Here is a 26,932-nt window from a genome sequence, read left to right as displayed (position 1 = left end):
GGAGGGTTATCCATGCTTCACAGAAGAGGAAGAAGTGCTAACCTAGAAGTCTTTTTCTGACCGAGAGTGAATCGGATGATTTTGCTTTGAGATGAGTCCCTGGGTGATGCACTGTACGACAGGAAAGAAAAAGTGGAAGAAAAAGAGTGAGCAAAGAAGAAACATTCACAAAACGCTACTGAGCTGAGCCAATGATGTTAGAACAGGGAGTTTTTCCCATATGTTTCACATGACAAAGAACTTCTCCCCCAGCATAACTCCTCAGACTTGACTCCTCATTTTCTATAATGGGTGTTAGGTTCAGATACAGAACTGAGGTGCAGCACTAGCCTAGACTGACTAGGTTTGTATGTTACTGCAAAGTCAAGTTTCATTATTCGTTTCTTTCTAACTTTTTATTATATACAATGGTCTGAAGAAACTGAACGAACTGGTAACATTAATGCATGCTACAGTTCATCACAACTCTCCCAATATACAAATCCTCAAGTTAGATGTTTGGTTTTGACTTCTTTTTTTTAAATTACTTTGATTTTAATTCAATTCATAAACTACTTTGCAGGCACCAGACCAATGTTCAAGTGTTGGGAAAGGATCACTGAAACAAGTTCTTGTTGCTCAACTTCATTTTACAGTAATTATTCTGCACTGAAGCTTATGACGATTTCATATGGCTGTTAAGAAAAATGGCTATGTTCAATTACAGAAAAAAAAAATCCCTGCTTTGTTGAATAAAAAGAGAGCCAGTTTATGCTGAAAGGCCAAAAATGGAAGCAGCTTTGACAACTGTCCCACTTGGCCAGACTCATCTTAAGGATTTATACCTCTGGTGGTGTTTTTGGTATTTGGAAACTAGCCTTGCTGTAGCACTCAAATTTAAAATTACAAACTGATTTGCAGTGTTACACTGAAAACAAATCAGTGCCCATATATTTAGAACAGGAGATAAAAGAGGTGTACAAGTATGTCTTCAGTGGTGCTAAATCCTGCTCACTTTACTCCCGTCAGGAATCCCATTGCCCTCACAGGGGTCTGCAGTCCAATAGACAGAAGTACATAGAATAGATACAGCATGGGCACTGTCTCCACTATTGTGCATGAAATCTAACTTGGAAGGACCATCTTTGAGTATCAGAGGATAGCTCAATCCTCACAGTACATTCACAGCGGGCAGGGGACTGGACTCGATGACCTCTCGAGGTCCCTTCCAGTCCTAGAATCTATGAATCTATGAATGCCTGGTCTCTCTTCAGGGATTGCCAACAAGGTGCCAGTTGTAATGTGGACATTTGTCTAATGACAACCAGAGTGAGACCATCAAACTCATTTCTTATAAGCCATGAAACAGCTATCAGATGGGTAATGACTTTTGGATAACAAACTTAGGCTGGATTTGAACCAACAGTAATGGTGAAGGTATTTCTTAATGGAGATTTCTTTTGTTTTTATCCGAACGCTTCAGCAAGGATCTTAAAATAAAAAAACTATAAGACACAAATCACCAGGCTTAGTGGAACCCCTGTAAAGATATATTTAATATAAAATCCAGACTTAATCTTGTTAGTGTCCTCTAGGCCACCATCCTTGGTTTTGTGTAAATGATTGTGCTGTTGCCTGACAAGTACACCTAATTAAATGCTTTACTAGCATAAAGCAAAAGAAATAAAGCCACCACACTTTAATAAAAAAAATAATAATAATAATAAAAAAAACCAACAACTAAATCCTGCTTACTCATGTAGCAGGCATTTTAAACCTGTATAAATGAATATTGCTGCCACAGACAGAACTTCATTATTGCTTCTAGTTTGACTTCAAGGGGTGTGAAATTGATTGCTATGCAGCTTTCACCTTCTTATAAGCTGAGATGCTAAATACCTTCTGTTCTAAGGAGAAACTACTATAGAGGCTGTTTTTGTTTCTGAAATGCCTTAAAACAGGAACACAGGAAAAAAAAAATAGAAAACATCCCACCTTGACTGCATTTCTGGTTGTGCTTTTAATTGATGATGTGCAGCTTGCTGGGGCTGTTGGCACTGTGTTTGGGGTGAAGCCGGCATCTGTTGCATCTGTTGCTGTTGCACCCCGACCGGACACTGGGATGGAAGCCCTGGTTGCTGGGATACTGTTGGAGGTTGCTGAGATGGATGGTGCTGCGGATGTTGTTTCTGTGGCTGCTGCTGCTGCTGCTTATACCGAGACAAGCTGAAGAAAAGTCCTAGAATGGCCTTTAGATTCCCATTCCTGATTTCTGTAAGGCAATTTTTTAAAAGTCACTTGTCAACTACTAGTTTAGTTTTTTCTTACAGTACAATGGCTTATTTCAGCATTCACACTGTTCATAATACTGCCTGAATTTAATTCCTTTAGGATACGACAGACTCCCTGCAAAACTAATTGGTATCACAGTTGATTAACATTGGGCATCAACCACAAAGTAAATTAGTTATTTCTCCCCTACAGTGATTGCAGTGGATGTATTAGAAATGAAAGACATGTTGTGAGCTGGTGCATTTTAATAAAGAATTCCTTTAAGCCAAAATTAAGATGCAAAAATCAAATGCAATGTAGCAACATCAGGCTGCAAATGATTTGCTGTAAGTTCTAGTCCTCAATGTGCATGATGGGGAGAAACCACACAGTGATACAGAATTGCATTGTTTTCATTATATATGAAAACATATATTTCATTATATGTCAGTCTAATTTATTTCAATTATGAAAATCTAATATACTTGAATTAAGAAATAGAATTAGTGTGTATATTAGTGGCTATACTTAAACTAGATAATTACTAGTCTGGTCTTTTCACAAGGCAATAAGGGCCTGGTATCCACAACATTTAAGTTTCTGATAGTCACATGTTCTATCTTGCATATTATATCACACACACACACACTCTTAAAAGAACAAGGGTCCTGTGGGGGAAAAATAGTATGTGGTTATGTACCATAATGCATATGCACAAGGGGCTAAATTAAGGTTGCACAGACAACTTTAAAACTGGTATTTCCTAACTTTTGAGTGCTCCACTTTGTGGTCTTAATGTGTTTTTAAATGAGGGGTTCAGAGTGCAGAAGGGGGCTCTGGGCTAGGGCAGGGGGATGGATTACAGTGGGGTGAGGGCTCTGGCTGGGGGTGCAGGCTCGGATGAGGGGTTTGGGGTACAGGAGGGGGCTCCAGGCTGGGGGTGGGGCCAACGGGTTCAGAATGTGTGTGTGGGGGGGTTCCAGGCTGAGGCAGGGGGTTGGGGCGTAGGAGGGGGTATGGGCTCTGGCCTGGCAGTGTGGGCTCTGGGATGGGTCCAGAAATGGGGGGTTCAGAGTGCAGGAGGGGTCTCTGTGGGCACGGGGGCCACACCTCATCCAAGCTGCAATTGCAGGGAAAGTCCTTCTTAGCCCAAGTGTAGACAGAATCTTGTGGAAATATAGCTGCTAAAATCTAAGAAGCCTCTACTGAGCATGTGCAAACAGCAATTTTTAAAGGCTTATAACTTGACCAAATTTGGACTGGTTTTCACAGGAACAGAAGACGACATACCTTACCAAATATCAAGTTCCTGTTTCACAGCATGGGGGCTCTAAAAGTTGCCAGAATTTTTTAACATTGATTCAACATTTTTCCCCCCTAACCTTGTTCTCAGATATAGCTGAACTGTTTTGGCAAAATATTTCAAAATAATTCAACTCAGTGTCCTGAGGCAGACAGACACTCAGGAAGGAAAAATTCAGCCCAAATGGTTAAAGTTTAGCAAGTGATAAGCAACTGAAAACAGGACCTTATAATAGGAGATGTCAGGCGACCTTAATAATAAGTGGTGCTACCAGCCCTACCTATAATGTATAATTTGATATATGTGAGTGCATGCCCATCTGCTGTGTTTATCAGAAGAGAAACCTGGTTTTAACATTGTCTTAGAAACACAGAAAATAAGAACCCACACAAAAATATACCCTTAAAACAATGAAAAGCAAAACAAGAAACAAAGAAAACCTCTTCTATACTTTGACAATATTTTCACATCGTCTATAATCTGCCTAAGCAAAATGTATCTTCTAAACAAGATACAAGAAAAATTATACCCACAGACTTTGGACTCAATGCTGTTTCCACTGAAGTAAAATAAAAACTTCCATTAACTGCATAGGGAGCAGGTTATGGCCCTTTAAGAATAAGCAAAATATTTCAAACAGGCCTTTTAGGAGTACTTCTGGTTCTCTTATCTCGAAAGATGGACTGAGGTAATTCACCTGGCAGTTTGCCACTGGACTATGTACACAGAGAGTACTTCAGCCTCACTGTGTTTTGCCAGTGAGTACCATCTGAATTACTTCCAGTTCAAACTCCCCTTCTCTGTTTTGCGTCAGTTTAAACACACATACTGAGTTATGAGAGCATGAGCGGGTAACCCAATCATTTTCATTTTGGCCACACACAAAAAAGAAGGGTTCTTTATTTATATTTTAAGTTTTAAACAAATATTGCCAGATGTTCTGGTTTCAGGGAAATGCAGGGTTTTAAAAAGAACCCTCCCAATCTGTTGATTGGACATTTCCATGCAGTGACGTCTGCTGTTGTTTGTTGCTCCTACTGCTTTGACTTCCAATTTTGAAAAGCTGCCCAAGCTACTCTCTTTCTTGACACAAAAGTACACAGTGGCAAGGCAACAGGGAAATCCACAGAAAACAAGGAAGTAAATTGATAGGATATGTATAATGTTAGTTTCTGGGACAATTAGAATGAAATGTCAGGACTATACTGCAGCTGTTAAGAGTTAAAAAGTTACTACATATGGAATCTAAAAGATTGAAGCCAAGAAGGAATGGAAGGAGAAAAAATACTGATTGAATAAAATGAACAGATTTACAATGATCAGAATAGGCTAGCCAGGTGGTTTAGCAGGAGCACTTTGTAGCACTACACAACGGACCAGAATTCAGGTGCACAGATTGGTTCTGAACGCAAGGGCTGACAGAGAGTGCGCCTCCTGCAGAGGCAACACATGCAGCTCCTTGGGATGGGAGAGCGATGCTCACATCACTTTTAGGAAGCTTTCTCTGGCCAACACCAAGAGTCTTTGAAGGCAGCTACATCCCTTCTCAGCCGGAACAACAAGTGAGGCTGAGATAGGCTATTAAAGAAAACAAAAGGGAACCCTGCCAAAAAAAAGGGTCAATATAACTGCATATAATATAGGTCTGGGCGACCAAACATTTCATGGGTAGACACTCTTCAGAGCCTATCCAGAAAGCCAGCTGCTACCACTTTCCTTTTAGTGGTGCTGTGTGTGTTCTAGGAAAGATTAATCCCACCCAGGGAATAACATTAGAAAGTAGCCAAGAGTGATGTGACATCCCTATATGCAGAAAGTCCTCTTGGATTAGGAGATTTAGCCATAGGGAAAGGAGGAAAACTGTTTAATTTACCAAGAAGAGGTGGGAAACAGCACTGACAGATTTCCAATAAATTCAAACCAACTCGGCAAAAACACAGACTCTGCTTAGGACTCTGTCAATGAAAGAGAGAGAGAAAATTGCTTGCAAAGTACAAGCTGCAGTTGAGCTGAAAGTAATTTAGCTACAGAAGCATAAATTTCAGTACAGGGGGGAAAAATATAGACATGGCCGAAATTAGATAGTGGTTGTTCTGAAGACTAGTAAAATGTTTCCTTTGATCACTTTATGGCTTCACAATTTGCTCAGCTGATCTCTATCCAGCTAATCTATTAATTCACAGGTGGTGCCACTGCTATCTTCAAAGAAAGTATTAGTTCCTACTGCACATACACAGCATCTGTAATCTGCAAAACCTTGGCAATTAGAAACACTATTTGGAAAGTGGTGAGAATAAGTAGATAGCTGGAATTCCAACAGGCCAGAAAGTGGGTCTGCATCAGTCCAGGGAACAGCATGGGCATGCATACAAAGCTCAAACTGATGAGTAACTAGAGGGAAAATGGCAGTGGGAAGAGGAGACAAGAGCTCCTCCACATCTCCACAGAAACTTCCCCTTGTTAACATGTACTAGCTGAGGTCTTAGTTTGTAAGCTCTTTGGTGCAGGGACTGTCTCTTTGTCCTATATTTGTACGTTCCTTCCATAACAGGGTCCTGGTCCATGGCTGGGACTCCTAGGGTAATAGAAATAATAAAAGTGTGCATACATTGGAGCCCACTTATTTAAGTGTAGCTTTACTTTACTGAGGAGTACAAATTACACTTCCAGTCATAATGAACTTCCTCCTTATAGTAAAGGTGTAGAAAAAAAAATGTAGAGGAGGCTTCAGTTTATATTTCCATTCTGAACTGATTATAAACTCCTACTTCCTCCTGGCTGAATATTTGCAAAGGGAGTAAATAAAATTATTTGCATTTGACCCACTGGATCTTAGCAACCTGTGCCCAACACTTTACTGGCTTGTTTGGTTATGGCATTGTTTAACCGGGTTCAATGTTTTTATTTGTTTTTTTATGAGATGCCTGCTTCCCATCATGGTTAACATGCATCTCCCAGAGTAAGGTTTAAATTAAATGTTGCTTTCAAGCCCAAAAATTTCAATCTTCAATACGTTCTTTTTAGTAGTAGTATACATGGAACAGTAAGACAGGTAATTTATTCCACTACTATTGTGGTAGCCATTAGTGGCATCCCCCTGGCTGCCATCAAGTTTGCGCTGTTGTATCCTTTGGAGACTGACTTGTGCCACTGTGAAAGGTACTGTATATAAATACTGAATTAGTAGATGTCATGAGAATGGGATACCCTGGGCTCTGCTGAGAGTGGTTTGTGATCTGCTGGGAGAGCCTATGGACCTCTAAGGTTAGCGGAGTAAAGAATTTTACTCAAGACAGTTTTCTCATCACCTCAGCTGGTTTGTCTGGGATTTTGTAACCTATTGACAAAGTTACACGAGGTGAAACGTGCATGGGAATGTCTCTCTCTCATCTGGGTTGAAAACAGGAGTTTATTGTGCAGAAGCAGCCAGGTTCGCCTTTTCTGTTTTATCATCATATACTGACATGCAGGGCTTCCACTTTTAGAGGCTTTAGGCTGAATCCCACTCACTTCACTCAATTGAGTAGCCCCATTGATTACAAGGGCACTATTTGGGTGAAAATGGGAGACCCATTATCTTAAAGCTTCTCCTAAGAGGGGAAGACGACTTCTGTTCCCTATGTCTGAATCCAATTTAGGGCACTCGGTAGGAAAGGATTGTTTACACTGAGCCAACTGTTCTCATATCGTCAGAATACTACTGCATGTATTAATGGTCTGCTGCCCTGCTTTCAGCACATTATCATTATCAAGATGAATAAAATTATTATTTTTTTAAACCCACAACATTTTAAAGTGGAAGTTAAATCCTTATGTATTGCAATGAGGGAGAGCCTCAGACAATAAGTCCTCGGTGCAAATGAAATGAAGGTGACTGGGAGGGAGAAAGGGGGCCTTTAAGATCTTTTCCGAATCTCAAAAGAGCATCTTTAGTTTGAAGCAGGAATTGCACTAGCTCTCTCCTCCCTACAATATGGCATATTTGAATATGCTGTAGTAGGGCAAGGTGCATTTGGTGGACGTTGCAAATGTTGCTGGCCACTTATGCCTAGCACCTGGGTGATGCTATATCTTTATTAAATTATTTGAATGTACTTTACAGTCAGAAAACCTATGTACACAACAGTTTCCCCATATATTTCATCCCCTGTGGATTATCTGGGGTATATTTTAATAACATCACTTATTTTCAATAGGAGATGGTTTGTTTCATTTAAGACTTGAAGCTACGGGGGTCACCATCCAACCACGTCAAAAAAGAGTCTTAAGCTCACAGCCAGAGTCTAGTAAGATGTGAAGTGCTGTGAAAAGAAACTTCAGTGGAAAACCCTGAAACTGAAACAAATGATATTAAATATGACTTTATGCTTAGAGGAAGCAATTATTTCAGGTAATTATCACCCCACTGAAAAGCCACTGGGGGGGGGGGGGGAACAAATGTGGAACTAGTAGTTTGTGAATACCAAATTCACCACAACAATACTTCTAGTTAAACCACATTTATGTTAAGGATCTTCCTTCTAAACACTGGCTGTCCTCTTACACCCTTAGGCTGCAGGAAGGCATCTGTGTGTTGCAGATAATAATCTACTTCTCCTAAAGGGGAATTCTTTCTCACACACATTTAATTCAAAGTATGTGTCTCATATTCTCAATGTACGTAACAACACAGTATAACCCCAAAAGGGAGGAATGCTAATGTCCCAATTGTTTAGAAATTAAAAGAAATGCATCTTGTTTCTAAACTTTCTCACTCGGGTTCTGTTGGTAGCAGGAAGCCGGGAATTTTGTAGTCACTGCTCGTCCATTGAGTACTGTACTTCAAGCATAAATATAATCAGTTAGTCTTTCACTAAGACCGTGAGACAGCTAGAAACCGAATATAATTATCCTTTTGGCATGAAGAGTTGGGAATCCCCCAGTGCTATGCACACTAATGCTTACAGCCAGGAGATTTTGGTTGTTGGCAACCAGGCAGTCAAAGCCAAGAGAGAAAAGCTTTTCTATTCCAGCTGAGAGGGCTGGCAGCAATTCTCTTTAAGAACTGTCAATTACATGATCAGACAGGCTATCAAATTCACCTTGTTTTTTAGGCAGCAACATGAGCGGAGAGGGAGAAATCACAGCTTTAAGTACATAGGTAACTAAGTTATGCATACTCATGCAAAAACTTTGCAAAGTAACCAGCTCCCCAAACTCAAGCTTGCAAGGAAACTTATTTGAGAAGTTAAACCCAGAAAGTCGTCTCACCTGAACTTGCAAATCCGATTACTTGTTCTGGGAAATACTGAGGTAGGTGTAACCTAATACATTCAGAGTCCAACTTAACTGTTGCTTACTCTGGTTGTTGGCACCTGCTTGCTTTTTCAAACATACTTAAGTGAAAGTAAGGTGAAACCTGATGTACGACATGCTGGCACTACAGTCTATGCAGTAGGTGGTTATTAATATAATGTGGCTGGGGACGAATGGTTTCGATGGGTGGACTGACAGCATCTAATTTTTTTATTTTTGTTTCGTTTTGTAACATTTGAATTTATTTCATTGTTACATGCACTTACAGAGGCAAATGTAAAAATTTACATACTACAGAAAAATAAATAGAACAGCAAAACAGAAGTTTCTTTAAAAAAATGTAACTTGACACCTTTCAATAGACATCCAACAAAAAACAACAAAACATTTTGTTTCAGGACATAACTACTAAAACTTTTGTTTAAGAAAACTGGGTAAAGCATTTCTAGTTTCGTAAAGTGTCAAGTCATGAAGTGTTAATAGTCCAGTTTTCACTTTAAAATTAAACTTTGATTCTTTAGCAATGATGCAATTAATCATTAATATGGTAAAAAATATAGGCCCCGATCCTACACGCATTTACACATATGCATAACTTTATTTTTCAACCACAACGGGACTACTGCACTTGTAAAATTATGCATGTGAGCAAATGTTTGCATCACAAGACTACAGATGTATTTTTCTGTAGTTATTTAATTCTATACTTTTTTCACATGTTGCTATTTCAGAAACAGTCTGCTTTTGTCACAACCATAAATACACAGGCTTTGGTTTTTCAGTGTGTCATTTCTAGAACTCGGCTGCAAAGTTAGTTTGTTTGGTGTGTGTGTTTTGTTTTGTTTTAAAAAGTGAATGAATCTAATTCCTTCCCATGGTTTATTTTTACAGTAAAAGTGTTAACAGCATTGAGTCCAGCATGTATTTTACGTACCTTTCACACAGTGGATGCGGAAAAGAGAGGAAAACACAACAGCACAAGTCCTATTAAATCTCCAGTGATCCTGGATGTATATATTTTTTTTAATGGAGGAAAAAAACCTAAATTGAATGTCCCTCATTACAAGATAAATTTTGGAATGACAGATTGACTCACCCTCTGCTGATAGACCCTGTATGTTTATTCCCTTGGCAGCCAAGAAACTCAGACATGCATCTATGTTTTCAATCTAAACAAGAAACAAGGAGACAAAAGAATACGCGTTGTAGTAAATGTTTACCTTAATCTACAGTCACATTTTATTGCCTACAACCTTTGTATCACAGAAAAAGCCCCTTTGTTCATTGCAGTGGAAAAAGGGTTCTTAATATTGGAACCATAACAACATGAAAACTCCTAAGTTATTAGACAATCAACACTGTGTTGATTAGGGCTCCTCTTAGTTTGTATTTGTACGGAGCAAGGTACTTAATACTCTACCCACGCAGGTCCAAGAAAGATGATCGTTGCATCTCAGTAGACGGCCAAATATAACATGCTAGGATTTTTGTCCTATGATAAACATGATACTGAAAATAAACATTGTGCCAAATTTGCCTGAGGAGAAGTGAGATTACCACTTGCTCTTAAGCAGACAGCTGGCAGAAATTTCCAGTCATGGAGGCAGTAAAATGTAAGAATGGTAACTAGAAACCTCAGTTGAAATCCAGAAAATGTTTACTTACAAAATTCCCTGGATGTTAGAAATTACATACTGAAACAGGCTGTAGTTAGTCACAGTGGACCAAATGTTGCCTCTTCAGGGGGTGCAGGGAGCTGGTGCAATTGTGCTGAGTTGGAGGGGGCAGGATTTCAGTTGGCCTGACAGGGTATGCACATCCAGCTCTCTAGGGATCCCCGGCAAGTTGTTTGGGAGCCATGATTATTTGCTAGGGTTACCAATTTTGGTTGGACCTATTCCTGGAGGTTTCATCACATGACATAATCTATAATTAAAGATTAACCTTTGATTCGCGGAGACTCGACAACCCTATTTTGCCTGTATTCACTACCCCTCCGTGGAGTGCTACAACTGCAAAAATAACAGGAGTACTTGTGGCACCTTAGAGACTAACAAATGTATTAGAGCATAAGCTTTCGTGGGCTACAACCCACTTCTTCGGATGCATATAGAGTGAACCATATATTGAGGAGATATATATACACACACAGCAAAAGTTACTTCACTAGACTGAAGTAGCCTCAGTGAAGCAGCCCCATATCCATCCCATGGCCTGAGGGAACAGGATTCATCCTTCCCTTCCTTCCATGGAAATCACCCCCTTCCAGTCGTATTACTGAAGCGGGGCACCAGGGAGAAAGTGTGCATCAGAACATTTGCAGAGTTCATGTATGGTGGGATTTTCAAAGGTGCTGAGTTGTCCTGACTCCGCTCTCATTACTCAAGGATGAAATTTACATTGACTGCAGTGGGAACAGAGTTATGCCAATGACCAGTGCTTTTGAAAATCTCACTGTGTGGGTATGTCTACACAGTAGCCGAGAAGCCACTGTTGGTCAATTTTCAGAAGGATCCCTTTCTCCCCAGGAATAAGGATCAACAGAATCCTTCTCAGAGCCCTGGAGGAGCCCTCATTTTTTCACCTTTGTCGTTCCTCTTTTTTATTTATTTTTTTGGAAGCCCAAAGCTGCAATGACCCATCCTCTCTTCATAAGGTGAGGCCTGATGTGGTTTGCCTGGGAGCTGATACATTGTTCTTTGTGTTACTAAAAGAAGAGAGAGACATGTAATGTGCTCCCCTTCTTGGAAGCCCTGAGCAACATACCCTACCTATATGCAAAAGGTCAAGCTTGAGTAACTAAATTCTAATCCATCAGGGCTCCTTGCAGACCTCTGTATAAACAACCAAAGAAGTCACTGGGCATTCCATGTGCAGATAAATTGTAGGATCAGACTCCCAAATATGTTTCCAGATCATAAAAGCCCTCTATTACTATTATGGTTATTATTAGGAGTACGGTAGCATGTGTGGGCCCAATTAAAGTGCTGTACAAACAGTAATAAGACAGTCCCTGCCCTAGAAAGCTCAGGACATAGGTTTACAATAAGATGCAAAAGGTAGATGAAATGGACAAATAGGGGTGGGAAGACAAATCAGTAGTAAAATGAGAATGTTTCCTGTCTAGCAATTGACAGGAATTACAGCAAAGACAAGTCATACAGAGGGATCTGTATAACCCTTTTACACACAGAAGACCTTGGAATAAAATACTGGGCTTTTTTCTTTTTTTGCATTTGGCAAGCTGTGGGAAATCAGTAACAGAGACGGAACTGGACTCCTTCAATTTAGAGCCAGTACAAGAAATCAAGAGGCAATCAATAACCCAGTAAACAATAAAACAGTTAATAATATGTAGCACATCTAGGGCTATCCATGTTCAAAGCAAATTCCAAACATTAATTAATCCTTACAATACCCCAGGGAAGTATTATTACCTCCACTTTACAGGTAAGCAAAGTGAGACAGAGGCCTCTCTCTGCAGTATTAACTACCCTTCCATGCCTGATACCACACAGTTATCCCTTCTTGCTCCTTTAGGAGCTGTGCAGGCAAGGATGGGTCAGAGAACAACATGGAGGTCCTGTTCTCTGGCACCTTCAGCTTCTGGTTGCCTGGGAAACTGCAGAAATGAAGCTCACAGATCCTAGGGACTCTGTGGGATTCCAAGACCTCACTCCGGCCTGTATCCCCTGTCCTTTCAGGTAACAAGGAAGACTACACTGTGAAGTTAGTGTCACAGAATTTCCAGTGTAGGGTTCCCCCAACTGTAATTTTTTCCAATGACTTTTTTTTTAAATGATTTCCCTTAATCAGGACAACCACATAAGGCACACTAAAGGCTTCACTAATTATCATCATTGTGATGTATGCCGCAACTCTTACTAATCTTACTATGTGTTAATGGAAGAATAGATGCTCCGTAACTCTCCAACCTTAATGCTTGTAGTAGAGTGGAGTCCCAGATCAGGGCCCCGATGGCATGGTGCGGCACTGCATCAACCTGCCTCTTGGTCCCTCCTGGGTTTTCAATGACTCTCTGACTCCAACACAGTTCATTTACTGAGGTGAGTTGACCCTCCAGCCTCAAAAGTCCACCCTTTCTGGGGTAATCAAAATCAAAAGGAAACGACTAATCTGCCATACCAGACCTGTGCCAGGCATGCAACAATCTTTGACCTCTCTTTTTCCAGCTCCAGAGCTCTGGTGAGTTCCTTCTTCCTCCCCTTAATAGCAGGGGTCATTGCATCTTTTGCCTCGGTGGTAGCATAGCAGAAAACACATGCACGCCCTCTACCACGGGTTCCCAGCCCTGTCAACCCTAAATAATGGGACTCTCTGTTCCCCCACCCCCCACCCCGGTAGCCCCAAGATGCCCTGCTTCTCCTTTCCAGAGACTCATTCTATACTTAAGTATCAGAGGGGTAGCCGTGTTAGTCTGAATCTGTAAAAAGCAACAGAGGGTCCTGTGGCACCTTTGAGACCAACAGAAGTATTGGGAGCATAAGCTTTCGTGGGTAAGAACCTCACTTCTTCAGATGCAAGACCTGCATCTGAAGAAGTGAGGTTCTTACCCACGAAAGCTTATGCTCCCAATACTTCTGTTAGTCTCAAAGGTGCCACAGGACCCTCTGTTGCTTTTTACAGATTCAGACTAACACGGCTACCCCTCTGATACTCATTCTATACTTGCTGACTTTCTTCTGGGCTCAAAACGCCTTCTCTTTGGGGACAAGGTGATCACAGCCCTCCTTGCTGGGACTGTTTTTTACTATGGCAGGCTTCACCCAACCCCCAGCTTCTCCTTGAAACTCAGTATCTACTGCTCTCTTTTCTGGGGCTGCGCTGTAATCCTCTTCTTCCCCTGGGACAGCCCTCCTTCTTCTAGCTAGGCTAGAGTCCCCACTGACCTCCCCAGCTCACCGTCACCAGGGTTCTGGAACTGCTCCAGGGAGCCTCCTTCCAAGTCTCTCAAGACTCCAGGCTTCCCCCCTCTCCCTCCCTGTGACTGAGCTCCACACAGTGCTTTTACCTGGTGAGCATTATACTCACTTGACAAACACCCATTCCCGGTTTAACTCCGGATGCTCCCTTGGAAGGGGTTGGAAAATACAACAGAGGCAAGCCCGAGTGCTGGCTAGGGGAAGGACTGACACCCCAGGACAAACAACAGGATGACATTCCATCCCAGCGAGGAGGCAGGGAAAGGTATCACCCTTTGCTTGGGTCTATGGGACTATTTCCCTTTTTGAGTGGGGAAGGAGCACCCCTTAGGCTTACCCTCAGGCCTGCCCTGAAGACACAACCAAGGGTGCACCAAAGGGGGAAGGCAAACCCTACCTGAGTGGGACTGAGTACCCCAGGCCCACCATCGCCAGAGGGGAGAAACGCTAAGGCTGGCGAGAGAAAAGAGGTGCCTTGACACACAGTATAAACATTTCATGAATTTTGGCTATAAAAAGTATTAAAGACAAGACTCTGAAAATCTCAACAAACTAATATTAACACATTGTAAAAAAATAATTATTAAATGTTTATGTATCATTTTTTCCCAATAAAATAGTTTGGGTTCACAATATTTGAGCATAGCATCAAAACATTGTAATAATGACAAAAGTACTGGATATTAAGGAAGATTTGTTCTGTATCTAAGGCTATGTCTACACTAGAGAGCTTACAGAGGCACAGCTGTACCGATGCAGCTGCGCTGCTGTAAGATCTCTCGTGTATCCATCCAATGCCAATGGGAGAGAACTCTCCTGTCGACATAAATAATCCACCCCCAATGAGCAGTGGTAGCTATGTTGGGCGGGAGAAGCTCTGCCACCGACATAGTGCTGCACACACTAGTGCTTATGCCGGACTAATTTATTTCACTCTGGGGGGTGGAATATTCACATCCCTGAGCGACATAAGTTTTGCGAACATAAGTGGTAGAGTAGACATAGCCATAGAGGCAGAGCAAATACAGTCTTTTGTGGCAATTGTCATGGGATTTTTCTAAGAATACTAATGTAGCTAGGACTATGAACTCCATGCAAACTATCTATGCAAAACAGTTGTTGCTTCATGCATATATTACCTGCAGTAATGGACATGCAACGGATTCTGAAGTGGTGGGGGGGGGAGGGATAGCTCAGTGGTTTGAGCATTGGCCTGCTAAACCCAGGGTTGTGAGTTCAATCCTTGAGGGGGCCACTTAGGGATCTGGGGCAAAATCAGTACTTGGTCCTGCTAGTGAAGGCAGGGGGCTGGACTCAATGACCTATCAAGGTCCCTTCCAGTTCTAGGAGATGGGATATCTCTATTAATGTATTTATTTATTTATTTATTTATTTTAATTTATGGTAACAAGATCACATAGGTGTAAAATGTCAAGGGTGGAACTAAATTTCCTGAGTAGATCACAACTGAGCACCAGCTTATACAGATAGAACTCTAATGACACTGCATTGCGCTAACTCTCAGCAGAGCATGCGTAGCTGTCCCCTTAAAATTATACTTTTTCAATGACTGCTTGTTGTTGAACTTGGAGGGACCCTTCTGGGCCAAGCCCATATATTGTTTAAGCCCTTAAAGCTGATGTGAGGTTGTTGATTTGCCAAAAGGGAGTGTGTATTTTCTTTTTCGCTGTGAGCCATGACTGGCTTTTGGCAGGCAGCTCTGATTTCTCAGTTGCTCTGCCTCCTGCTGCAAGCAACATCTAACACAGCAGAGGAAAAGGAGAAATTGGATGTTTCTGAAGCTGGGTAGGCATAGAGGGGAGGGACTGGTGGTAAATGGGAGTACAGTCATCCACTGCAATGATCAACATGTGATTTGAATTACTTGCTATTTGAAAAGAACAGCTACAGTCAGATCAAATGTCCAAAAAAAGAAAAAAGTGACCCCCCCCAATCACTCTCGCTCCCCAAAGAAACCATAAGTGTTGCTCTTTAGAACACTATACACAAATCCGTTTTTACGAGGAGATGTAGCATATTAAATGTCCATGGCATGGTCAGCTGTACAATACCAGTTCCGCAACATGCAGGACACTTATTTGTTCTGACATTTCGTAAAGCTAAATACAAATTAAAGGACAGTTGATTCTAACCCTGAAAGGTCCTGCTCCTATATGGGAAGTCTTGATTCTAAAACTCCACTGGTAACAGGCAGTGTAATAAAGAAACTCAACAGTCATCAGATAACACATTGTCATAAAGAGTTATAAATAGGAACTTGGGAAAATGCAGGGAAACTATACAGGGTTGGGGGTGGGGGGAGTAGGATGGAGAGCTGGGTTGGCAGTTCTACTTCCCCATATTTAATTAAGGTTTTTCTTTATAAAAACTGATTAATCCTTGTTGCTTAGTTGTTCCAATTGCTGCACATGGTAATTTACTTAACATGTGAACTCCTTTCTGCATGAAGTAATTTTACTTTAATTGCTCTAGTGATCATCTTTTCCCAAATTCAAGCTAAGCTTCTTCTGTCACTTGAGAGGGAAAATAAATATTCCTTGTCAGATTTCCCCTTTCTTCTAAATTAAGTGAGGAGAGAAATCTCTCTTTATTGACAATAATGTAAAAACCAGAGATTCTGTTCAGAATAACTTTGGAGAATAACCCTGAACCACACATTCTGCTATTTGCACTGCAAAGCAGTTGGAAAGCCGGTTTAACCAGCTACCTGAGTACTCCCCATACCCAAGGGACTCTCTAGGTGATGTAGGGGGCATGACTGCATGAGAAGGGGAAGAGGTCGGAGAATCGTGTGTCCTAATGATCAGTAGCTCCCAGAATGGACCCACGGGGCAGTGGACAGCCAGGAGCAACTTAGATCAGCCATCCAGCTGCTTTAGGCACTGGACAGGTGCCAAGCTCGGGGGGAGGCAAAACTGACACAAAGTTATCTCTGCACCACAGACGACTCTGACATGACCCAGGATGTGGACTGTGGCCTTGTATGTTTGGCACTACCCTAATTTTGTATTTACATACAATTTGTATTGTAAATATTTTTCCCGTCACAGTGGGAGCTAATTCACATATCACTCATTTTTGGGTCAGACTTGTAGAATTTCTTTTTCAGGGTCCTTATCCTCTGTACCATTTATCCTCCTAGTCTTAGGAGTCAATTCTAAATTGAAATCTTAATTTGTGAAGCCTGCTTTCCCAAAGAGGAACTAGATGTGCATTTGAGGGGCTACCATCAGTCTCTCCTCCACAATATTAATAAATATTACTATACAAATGTATAGCTCTTTTCATCCACTGATCTTACAGTGCTTTACAAACGTAGGCAAGCATCATCCTCCCCTCCCCCTGCTTTTTACAGAGACAGTAACTGAGCTACAGAGGACTTCCCTGAATTTCTGAATAAGGGACAGAAACAATAAGGTTTTCTGATTCCCATTTGTGCTCATACCACTACTGCTTTCCCAGGTATATGGCTCAGGACTATTCTTGTATGCTGAAAGGTACTTTAGAATAGCTCTGCACTTCTAACAAGTATGAACACAATTATCCACAGAAGATTTTGTGCTTGTAACATAATGGCATGGAAACACCACCCACAGCTTTGCCCAGTAAGAAGCAACAGGGTAATTTGTAAATTGTGCTGCCCTTGTGACATGCTGAGATATAGCACTTTTTCCCTAAATAAAGGTCAGTCTCAAGCTCTTACTATAGGTTTTCTCCCTCAGAAACTCTAGAAAATGTTTATATATCATGATGTAAGCCTCAATTTTGTACAGTGCTAGGAATTTGGCTTTTATGGAATGCCTCTCCACAAGAATTATTCTTTATTTCAAACTAAGTTATATTGCCTTCAATCTCACTTCAATCTCAGTATTTGGGACAGTAAAAAGTTTTCAATCTTGACTGTAAAACTTTCAACAGAAGAAAAATGAAGGTTAATTTCTGAAGCATTTTTAAAAAGCTCAGTGCCCTCTCCTGGTACACAATGACAGAACACAGAATGAAGACCCCAATCCGCACGCTGAACTATATCCGCAAACCTGTTTGTTCTGATAAAAAACACTTCAAGGCCATGGTGTTATGCTTAACAGTTTACTTCATTACATAAAAAAAGCAATTAAAAGACAAAACAAACAAAAAAGTTTCATTACACTGGCAATTCTTAAAATCCTGTCAGTTTCAGACAAAGTTACCTCCATATTTGCATTATTCCTTAAAAACTTTCCTATACACTGTATAGGAAATGGCAAGGAAAAACGGAAAATACGGCTTGCTCTCAAAGGATATAAATGATATAAATAATATTACCTTGCTCAAAATGCACCTCTTATCTGTATAAATACTAATTTATGTTCATTTTTGCAACCTAATGTAAGGTTGCTATCAGTCCAAATTTAGACAGGCCAATGAATATTTTGATGGGGATGTCCCCAAAACCTAAGTTTACAGGATGTTAACAGCAAAAGAGCTTGGTGCTGATAGAACATTTTCACAGTGTAAAGCAGGATGATTGATGCTGGGTCTGTATTTAGAAGGTACAGAGCCTGAAGACACAAATCGTGTGCTGCTCACGTGGTTCTTATGTAAACCACAACATATGTGGCTGGCACCAAATCCCCATCAATATTTGATTTTTTTCTTTCCACAAACATATCTGCAGCTGCCAAATAGCACTAGAAATGTATTCACTAAGAACGCTCTGATTCATGATATCTAAGGCCTGGTCTACACTACGAGGGTATGTCTACACTACGAAATTAGGTTGAATTTATAGAAGCCGGTTTTATAGAAATCTGTTTTATACAGTCGATTGTGTGTGTCCCCACATAAAATGCTCTAAGTGCATTAAATCGGCGGACCGCGTCCACAGTACCGAGGCTAGTGTCGACTTCCGGAGCATTGCACTGTGGGTAGCTATCCCACAGTTCCCGCAGTCTCCGCCGCCCATTGGAATTCTGGGTTGAGATCCCAATGCCTGATGATGCAAAAACAGTGTCGCGGGGGGTTCTGGGTATATGTCGTCAGGCCCCTCCCCCTCCATCAGAGCAACGGCAGACAATCGATTCGCACCTTTTTACCTGGGTTACCTGTGCAGACAACATACCACAGCAAGCACGGAGCCCGCTCAGCTCAGCTCACCATCACCATATGTCATCTGGGTGCCGGCAGACGTGGTACTGCATTGCTACACAGCAGCAGCTAATTGCCTTTTGGCAGTAGATGGTGCAGTATGACTGGTAGCCGTCATCGGCTATCTGGGTGCTGGCAGCCATGGGGCTGCATTGCTATACAGCAGCAGCTCCTTGCCTTTTGGCAGTAGATGGTGTATTACGACTGGTATCCATCGTCGTTGTATTCCTCCGTGAGTTCAATCAGAGGCACCTGGGCAGACACGTTTTGTCTCCTGGATACTCAGTCCTGCCGGCAGTCCTATTGAACCGTCTTGACGATGATGGCTAGCAGTCATAGTACAGCATCTTCTGCCAAGCACCCAGAAGATGCCGATGGCTATCAGTCATGCTGCGCCGTCTGCTGCCAGCTTAAGATGTAAAAAATAGATGGACCAGATTTGTTCTGTATTCATTTGCTTCCCCCTCCCTCCGTGAAATCAACGGCCTGCTAAACCCAGGGTTTTGAGTTCAATCTTTGGGGGGGCCATTCTGTGTGACAGTTGTTTGTGTTTCTCCCTGATGCACAGCCACCTTTGTTGATTTTAATTCCCTGTACCTGTAAGCCATGTCGTCACTCGCCCCTCCCTCCCTCCCTCCGTCAGACAATAGTTTCGCGCCTTTTTTCAGCCCAGACGCCATAGCACTGGGATCATGGAGCCCACTCAGATCACCGCGGCAATTATGAGCACTATGAACACCACGCGCATTGTCCTGGAGCATATGCAGAGCCAGAACATGCCAAAGCAAAACGAGGCGAGGAGGCGATTGCAGCGCAGCGACGAGAGTGATGAGGAAATTGACATGGACATAGACCTCTCACAAAGTACAGGCCCCAGCAGTGTGCAAATCATGGTGTTACTGGGGCAGGTTCATGCCGTGGAACGCCGATTCTGGGCCCGGGAAACAAGCACAGACTGGTGGGACCGTATCGTGTTGCAGGTGTGGGACGATTCCCAGTGGCTGCGAAACTTTCGCATGCGTAAGGGCACTTTCATGGAACTTTGTGACTTGCTTTCCCCTGCCCTGAAGCGCCAGAATACCAGGATGAGAGCAGCCCTCACAGTTGAGAAGTGAGTGGCGATAGCCCTGTGGAAGCTTGCAACGCCAGACAGCTACCGGTCAGTCGGGAATCAATTTGGAGTGGGCAAATCTACTGTGGGGGCTGCTGTGAACCAAGTAGCCAACGCAATCAAAGACCTGCTGATATCAAGGGTAGTGACTCTGGGAAACGTGCAGGTCATAGTGGATGGCTTTGCTGCAATGGGATTCCCAAACTGTGGTGGGGCGACAGACGGAACCCATATCCCTATCTTGTCACCGGAGCACCAAGCCACCGAGTACATAAACCGCAAGGGGTACTTTTCAATGCTGCTGCAAGCCCTGGTGGATCACAAGAGACGTTTCACTAACATCAACGTGGGATGGCCGGGAAAGGTACATGATGCTCGCGTCTTCAGGAACTCTGGTCTGTTTCAAAAGCTGGAGGAAGGGACTTTCTTCCCGGACCAGAAAATAACCATGGGGGATGTTGAAATGCCTATCGTTATCCTTGGGGACCCAGCCTACCCCTTAATGCCATGGCTCATGAAGCCGTACACAGGCAGCCTGGACAGTAGTCAGGACCTGTTCAACTATAGGCTGAGCAAGTGCCGAATGGTGGTGGAATGTGCATTTGGACGTTTAAAAGCGCGCTGGCGCAGTTTACTGACTCGGATAGACCTCAGCGAAGCCAATATTCCAATTGTTATTGCTGCTTGCTGTGCGCTCCACAATATCTGTGAGAGTAAGGGGGAGACATTTATGGCAGGGTGGGAGGTTGAGGCAAATCGCCTGGCTGCTGATTACGCGCAGCCAGACACCAGGGTGGTTAGAAGAGTACAGCAGGGCGCGGTGCGCATCAGAGAAGCTTTGAAAACGAGTTTTGTGACTGGCCAGGCTATGGTGTGAAACTTCTGTTTGTTTCTCCTTGATGAACCCTCCGCCCTCCCCCCCCGCCCTGGTTCACTCTACTTCCCTGTAAACTAACCACCCTCCCCTCCCCCCTTCGAGCACCGCTTGCAGAGGCAATAAAGTCATTGTTACTTCACATTCATACATTCTTTATTAATTCATCACACAACTAGGGGGATAACTGCCAAGGTAGCCCGGGAGGGGTGGGAGAGGAGGGAAGGAAAAGGGCACACTGCAGTTTAAAACTTTAAAACTTTAACACTTATTGAAGGCCAGCCTTCCTATGCTCGGGCAATCATCTGGGGTGGAGTGGCTGGGTGGCCGGAGGCCCCCCCACTGCATTCTTGGGCATCTGGGTGAGGAGGCTATGGAACTTGGGGAGGAGGGCTGTTGGTTACACAAGGGCTGTAGCGGCGGTCTCTGCTCCTGCTGCCTTTCCTGCAGCTCAACCATACGCTGGAGCATATCAGTTTGATGCTCCAGCAACCGGAGCATCAACTCTTGCCTTCTGTCAGCAAGCTGACGCCACCTATCCTCTTCAGCCCGCCACTTGCTCTCTTCAGCCCGCGACTCAGCCCGCCACCTCTCCTCTCGTTCATATTGTGCTTTTTTGCACTCTGACATTGACTGCCTCCACGCATTCTGCTGTGCTCTGTCAGCGTGGGAGGACATCTGAAGCTCCGAGAACATATCATCCCGAGTCCGCCGTTTTCTCTTTCTAATCTTCACTAGCCTCTGTGAAGGAGAAACATTTGCAGCTGGTGGAGGAGAAGGGAGAGGTGGTTAAAAAAGACATTTTAGAGAACAATGGGAACACTCTTTCACGTTAAATTTTGCTGTTCACATTACATAGCACATGTGCTTTCATTACAAGGTCGCATTTTTCCTCTTATATTGAGGGCCTGCCGGTTTGGTGTGAGAGATCACTCACGCAGTGCCAGGCAACAGATTTCGGCTTGCAGGCAGCCATGGTAAGCCACAGTCTTTTGGCTTTTTTAACCTTCTTAACATGTGGGAATGGTTTCAAACAGTAGCGCCCTCATTTCCCATACCAAGCACCCGTTGGGTTGGCCATTTAAAATGGGTTTGCAATGTAAAAGGAGGGGCTGCGGTTTCCGGGTTAACATGCAGCAGAAACCCAACTACCCCCCCCCCCACATACCCAATTCTCTGGGATGATCACTTCACCCCTCCCGCCTACCGCGTGGCTAACAGCGGGGAACATTTCTGTTCAGCCAAGCAGGAACGGGCACCTCTGAATGTCCCCTTAATAAAATCACCCCATTTCAACCAGGTGACCGTGAATGATATCACTCTCCTGAAGATAACAAAGAGAGATAAGGAATGGATGTTGTCTGCATGCCAGCAAACACCGGGACCATACGCTGCCATGCTTTGTTATGCAATGATTCCAGACTACGTGCTACTGGCCTGGCGTGGTAAAGTGTCCTACCATGGCGGACGGGATGAGACAGCCCTCCCCAGAAACCTTTTGCAAAGGCTTTGGGAGTACATGAAGGAGAGCTTTCTGGAGATGTCCCTGGAGGATTTCTGCTCCATCCCCATACACGTTAACAGACTTTTCCAGTAGCTGTACTGGCCGCGATTGCCAGGGCAAATTAATCATTAATCATTAAACATGCTTGCTTTTAAACCATGTGTAATATTTACAAAGGTACACTCACCAGAGGTCCCTTGTGTGCCCTCAGGGTCTGGGAGCACGCCTTGGGTGACTTCGGGGGTTACTGGTTCCAGGTCCAGGGTGATAAACATATCCTGGCTGTTGGGGAAACCGGTTTCTCCGCTTCCTTGCTGTGAGCTATCTTCATTGTCCTCATCATCATCTTCCTCGTACCCCGAAGCCGCTTCCCTGTTGCGTGATTCTCCGTTGTTGGAGTCAAAGCACACGGTTGGGGTAGTGGTGGCTGCACCCCCTAGCATGGCATGCAGCTCCGCGTAGAAGCGGCATGTTTGCGGCTCTGCCCCGGACCTTCCGTTTGCCTCTCTGGCTTTGTGGTAGGCTTGCCTTAGCTTCTTAATTTTCACGCAGCACTGCTGTGCGTCCCTGTTATGGCCTCTGTCCTTCATGGCCTTTGAGACTTTTTCTAATATTTTGCCATTTCGTTTACTGCTACGGAGTTCAGCTAGCACTGATTCATCTCCCCATATGGTGAGCAGATCCCGTACCTCCCGTTCTGTCCATGCTGGAGCTCTTTTGCGATCCTGGGACTCCATCATGGTTACCTGTGCTGATGAGCTCTGCGTGGTCACCTGTGCTCTCCACGCTGGGCAAACAGGAAATGAAATTCAAAAGTTCGCAGGGCTTTTCCTGTCTACCTGGTCAGTGCATCTGAGTTGAGAGTGCTGTCCAGAGCGGTCACAATGAAGCACTGTGGGATAGCTCCCGGAGGCCAATGACGTCAAATTCCATCCACACTACCCCAAATCCGACCCGCAAAGGCCGATTTTAGCGCTAATCCCCTCATCGGAGGTGGAGTAAAGAAACCGGTTTAAAGGGCCCTTTACGTCAAAAAAAAGGGCTTCGTCGTGTGGACGTGTCCAGGCTTAATTCGATTTAACGCTGCTAAATTCGACCTAAACTCATAGTGTAGACCAGGCCCGAGTTTAGGTTTCCATTCCCTTCAAAGGGCATTCTTTTATTCAGAATGGTTTGGGGCAACCCAAGCCAGGATGTCTTTTCTGTTTAAAACTTCTAAAATACGATTCTGTATGTGTGTGTGGGTAGGGGGTGAGGGGGAGAGTAAGGGTGGGGGGAAGTCCTTTTCTTTCATCTCTACAGCTCTCAGAGGTCTCCAGCCCAAGCCTGAACGACTAGACCGGAATTAAACAGCCTTTTAGCCCAAGCCCTGCAAGCCTGATTAAACTGACGCGGGCCAGCTGTGGGAGTTTAACTGTAGTGTACACATACGCTAAAGGCCTAATCCTGCAACAAAAAGCTGATGAGTATCCTCAACATTGAGTAGGTCTGATCATGAGAAGCGCTACATACTCACAGCTTCAATGTTTGAGAGGTCATAGTAGTACACTAGGTTATTACGCTTATCCTTTGAACTCTTGACTCTGATAAAATGATGAGGATGATTTGTTAAACACAGACAATGTGCTCAACAAGTACAAGAACCGTATCAACAAAGTTCCTGCCCGGAGCTGGTCTCAACCTAGTGCATAATGGATGTTTGCTCATAACACAAACTTTGCACCAATGGCAGAGAGGCTCTGCTTAGGCGTGACAGGCCAGGAATATCGAGCTGGAGGTCAGTACTGAGATGCCATAACAAAGCTGCATGGCTCTAGCTAGTCCTATCAATGTCTCATTTTTGAGCGTTAAATATTCAACCCCAAAACAGGAGAAATGTCTCAGGAAATACCCAAAGCAGGAGAATCATCTGCTCTCAATCTCCATCAGACATTGCAGCAAAGCATGATTTCTAGCCAATCAGAGGAAAGTGGCCCTTTCTTAAACAAAGAATGGCTACTTCTCTCCAGTAATTGTGGTTCTTTGAGATGTGTCCACATGTATTCCGCTTCTGGTGAGTATGTGTCCTGTGCAAATGAGATCAGATATTTTTTGGCTAGCGATGTCCATTGGATCCTCGCACCTTTCCATGCAAGGGCATAAAGGGCAGAGTGGACCCAACCATCCCTCAGTTTTTTTGCCAGTACTGAATCCTGTATCTATAGGACTTTGTAGAAGCAGAAAAAGAACGGATTTTGGAATCCACATGGACAACACATCTTGAAGAACCATGGTTACTGTTAGATAAGTAACCATTCTTTCTTCTTCAAGTGACTGGCCTCATGGATCCCAGTTCTGGTGACTAGCAAGCAGTGACCTCATAGGTAGAAAGTGGATGATAGGAGCCCTATGTAAACAAGGACCGTAGGACAGCTGTAACAAAGTGGGCATCTGATCCTGAAGCCACAATTAAGTAGTAGTGCTGGGTGACAATGTGGACTGATCCCTGTGAAGCTGTCCAGCAAATTTCTGAAAAAGGCATACTTCTTAAAAAAGCCACAGAAACTGTCTGAACCATGACAGGATGGTTGCTAACCTACATAGATAGATCTAACCTGGCTATCTCATAACAGGATCTAATACAGTTAGATACCCATTTAGACAACATTTGGGTGGAAGTAGCTTGAGCCTTAATCCTATCTGCAAAGGCTACAAACAGTCTGGAGGAGCTCCTGAGGGATCTTGACCTGTCCAGCTAGTATGAAATAGCCCTGCCCACGTTAAAGGACTACAGTTTGGCTTTCGCCTCGTTTGAGTGGTTTGGGGAAGAAACTGGGAGGTGAACCAAAAAATTTAAATGCAAATCAGAAGCAATCATAGACAGGAACTTGAGGTGCGGCCTAAGAGTCACGTTATCTCTATGGAACTATGTGTAAGGGGAACCAGCCATAAGGGCCTGAATTCCCCAAACTGATATCATGGCTACTAAAAAGCTTGTCTTCATAGGTAAAAAGAGCAGGTTGCTAGGTGCTCAAAGGAAAGTTCCATTAAGCCAGATAACACTGTGGAGGTCCCAGGAAGGGGGTGGCTCCCAGAATAAGGAAACACATGCATGAGAATTTTTAGGAATCTAGCAACTGTAGGATGGGAAAATATGATACAGCTCTGAATAGGAGGAGGATGTGCTGCAATTGCTGCTAAATGTATTCTTAGGGAGCTGATGGATAGTCCTTAATATTTTGGGGTTAGCAGATAGTTCAGAATAGCAGAAACAGGTGCTTCCAAGGGAGACAGGGGACGCTGTACTTCCCAAATAGAAAATCTCTTGCATTTTGCTGCATTACAGCACAAGACAGTCTAGCAGAGGCTTTTCCGCTATGCACCGAGATGTCTGGACATCAGCTGAACAACTTCTTTCGTGGCAGCTATCTAGCCTGCATCCAGACTGTCAGATGTAATGATACTGGATCCAGATGTATGTTTGAACATCCATTTTACTAAACGATATACAGTAGAGCAGGTAGTGTGAGCAGAGTTTGCGATGAGGCAGGTTCACCTACTCTGAGTACCAGAACTGTCTGGGGCTGCCACGATCACTGCAACTGAATCTTGTCTGAGTTTCCTCAAGATTCTCAATATTAACAGGATTGGTGGGTAGGCCTACATGAGCCACGGAGCCCATGAGATGAGAAAGGCATGTGACAGCGAACCTGGAATCAACCCCCCGGCCCTTGAGTGCTCCAGCAGTTTGGAGAAGGAACAACAATTGAACACATCAGGAATGTGCCCCTTTACCCAGACTAAAGAGGCACTTAAAGTGCCCATCATTCATCTGATAGCAGCCTTCAAGAGGGGCAAATTTTAAATCCTGGGGACTATTGTGACAACTGGTCTATAACTTTTGCCTGCTTGGAAATTAACCATGAAAATAGGTCAAGCTATTTTAATAAAAGAATGTTATAAACAGGTGCAAGAAAACCAGACAGAGGCTGAATTAGTCCAAACAAAAAGGGCCTACTGACAGGGGTCAAGGACTATGTAGAGATTGGACTTAACGTTACCTATACCAAGTTTGGCCTTACAGAAATGGATTTAATTGAATGAAATAACAAGGGGATGAACTACGCCACCCATTCCCCCCTCCTGCCTTTTGGGGTCCTTAAAAGGAGATTTTGAAAAAGCAGCACGGCTTTCCAGCTCAGCTTATCGCATCTCATCTCAACGTCCTCGATCACAAGCGGACACAGCAGACCAGACCGCAGGGTTTTCTTCCCGAGAGGAAGGTCAGCAGGCCTTGCTCTTGTTTAAGGAACTTTATTTTCACCTGAGAGTCCTGAAAGTCATCATATCCTCATGACATCCAGTCCTTAGCCCATAAGTGGTGACACTCAATTGTCAGCACTGCAAAGGCACATAAGATTCTGTTCTGTCATCCTCCCCCCTTGTGTTACTTTCAGCTCCACTATTTTTCTTCCTCCTAACCCCTCTCCCACTCAGCTTTTCAACAGATTCTGAAATCAACTGC

At 43.4% G+C, this 26,932-nt stretch overlaps 1 protein-coding gene across 3 annotated transcripts in view; it reads right to left on the bottom strand.

Moving 5' to 3' along the window:
* NAV2 (neuron navigator 2) overlaps window positions 1-26,932 on the bottom strand; it is a 354,629-nt gene that overhangs the window by 183,915 nt on the left and 143,782 nt on the right. For 2 of the 3 annotated variants that reach the window (XM_065404228.1, XM_065404229.1), the window contains exons 4-5: window positions 9,945-10,017; window positions 1,975-2,251 (exon numbers count right to left, since the gene is read on the bottom strand). In XM_065404228.1, the coding sequence (XP_065260300.1) occupies window positions 1,975-2,251; window positions 9,945-10,017 (350 nt within the window). Of the gene's footprint in view, window positions 1-42; window positions 112-1,974; window positions 2,252-9,944; window positions 10,018-26,932 lie in introns of all 3 variants that reach the window. The other variant, XM_065404227.1, reaches the window with a different exon arrangement.

Source organism: Emys orbicularis, chromosome 4, assembly GCF_028017835.1.
Source record: "Emys orbicularis isolate rEmyOrb1 chromosome 4, rEmyOrb1.hap1, whole genome shotgun sequence".
NCBI classification, from domain to species: Eukaryota; Metazoa; Chordata; order Testudines; family Emydidae; genus Emys; species Emys orbicularis.
Note: the sequence above shows the minus strand (reverse complement) of the source record. Positions and strands in the feature narration are given on the sequence as shown.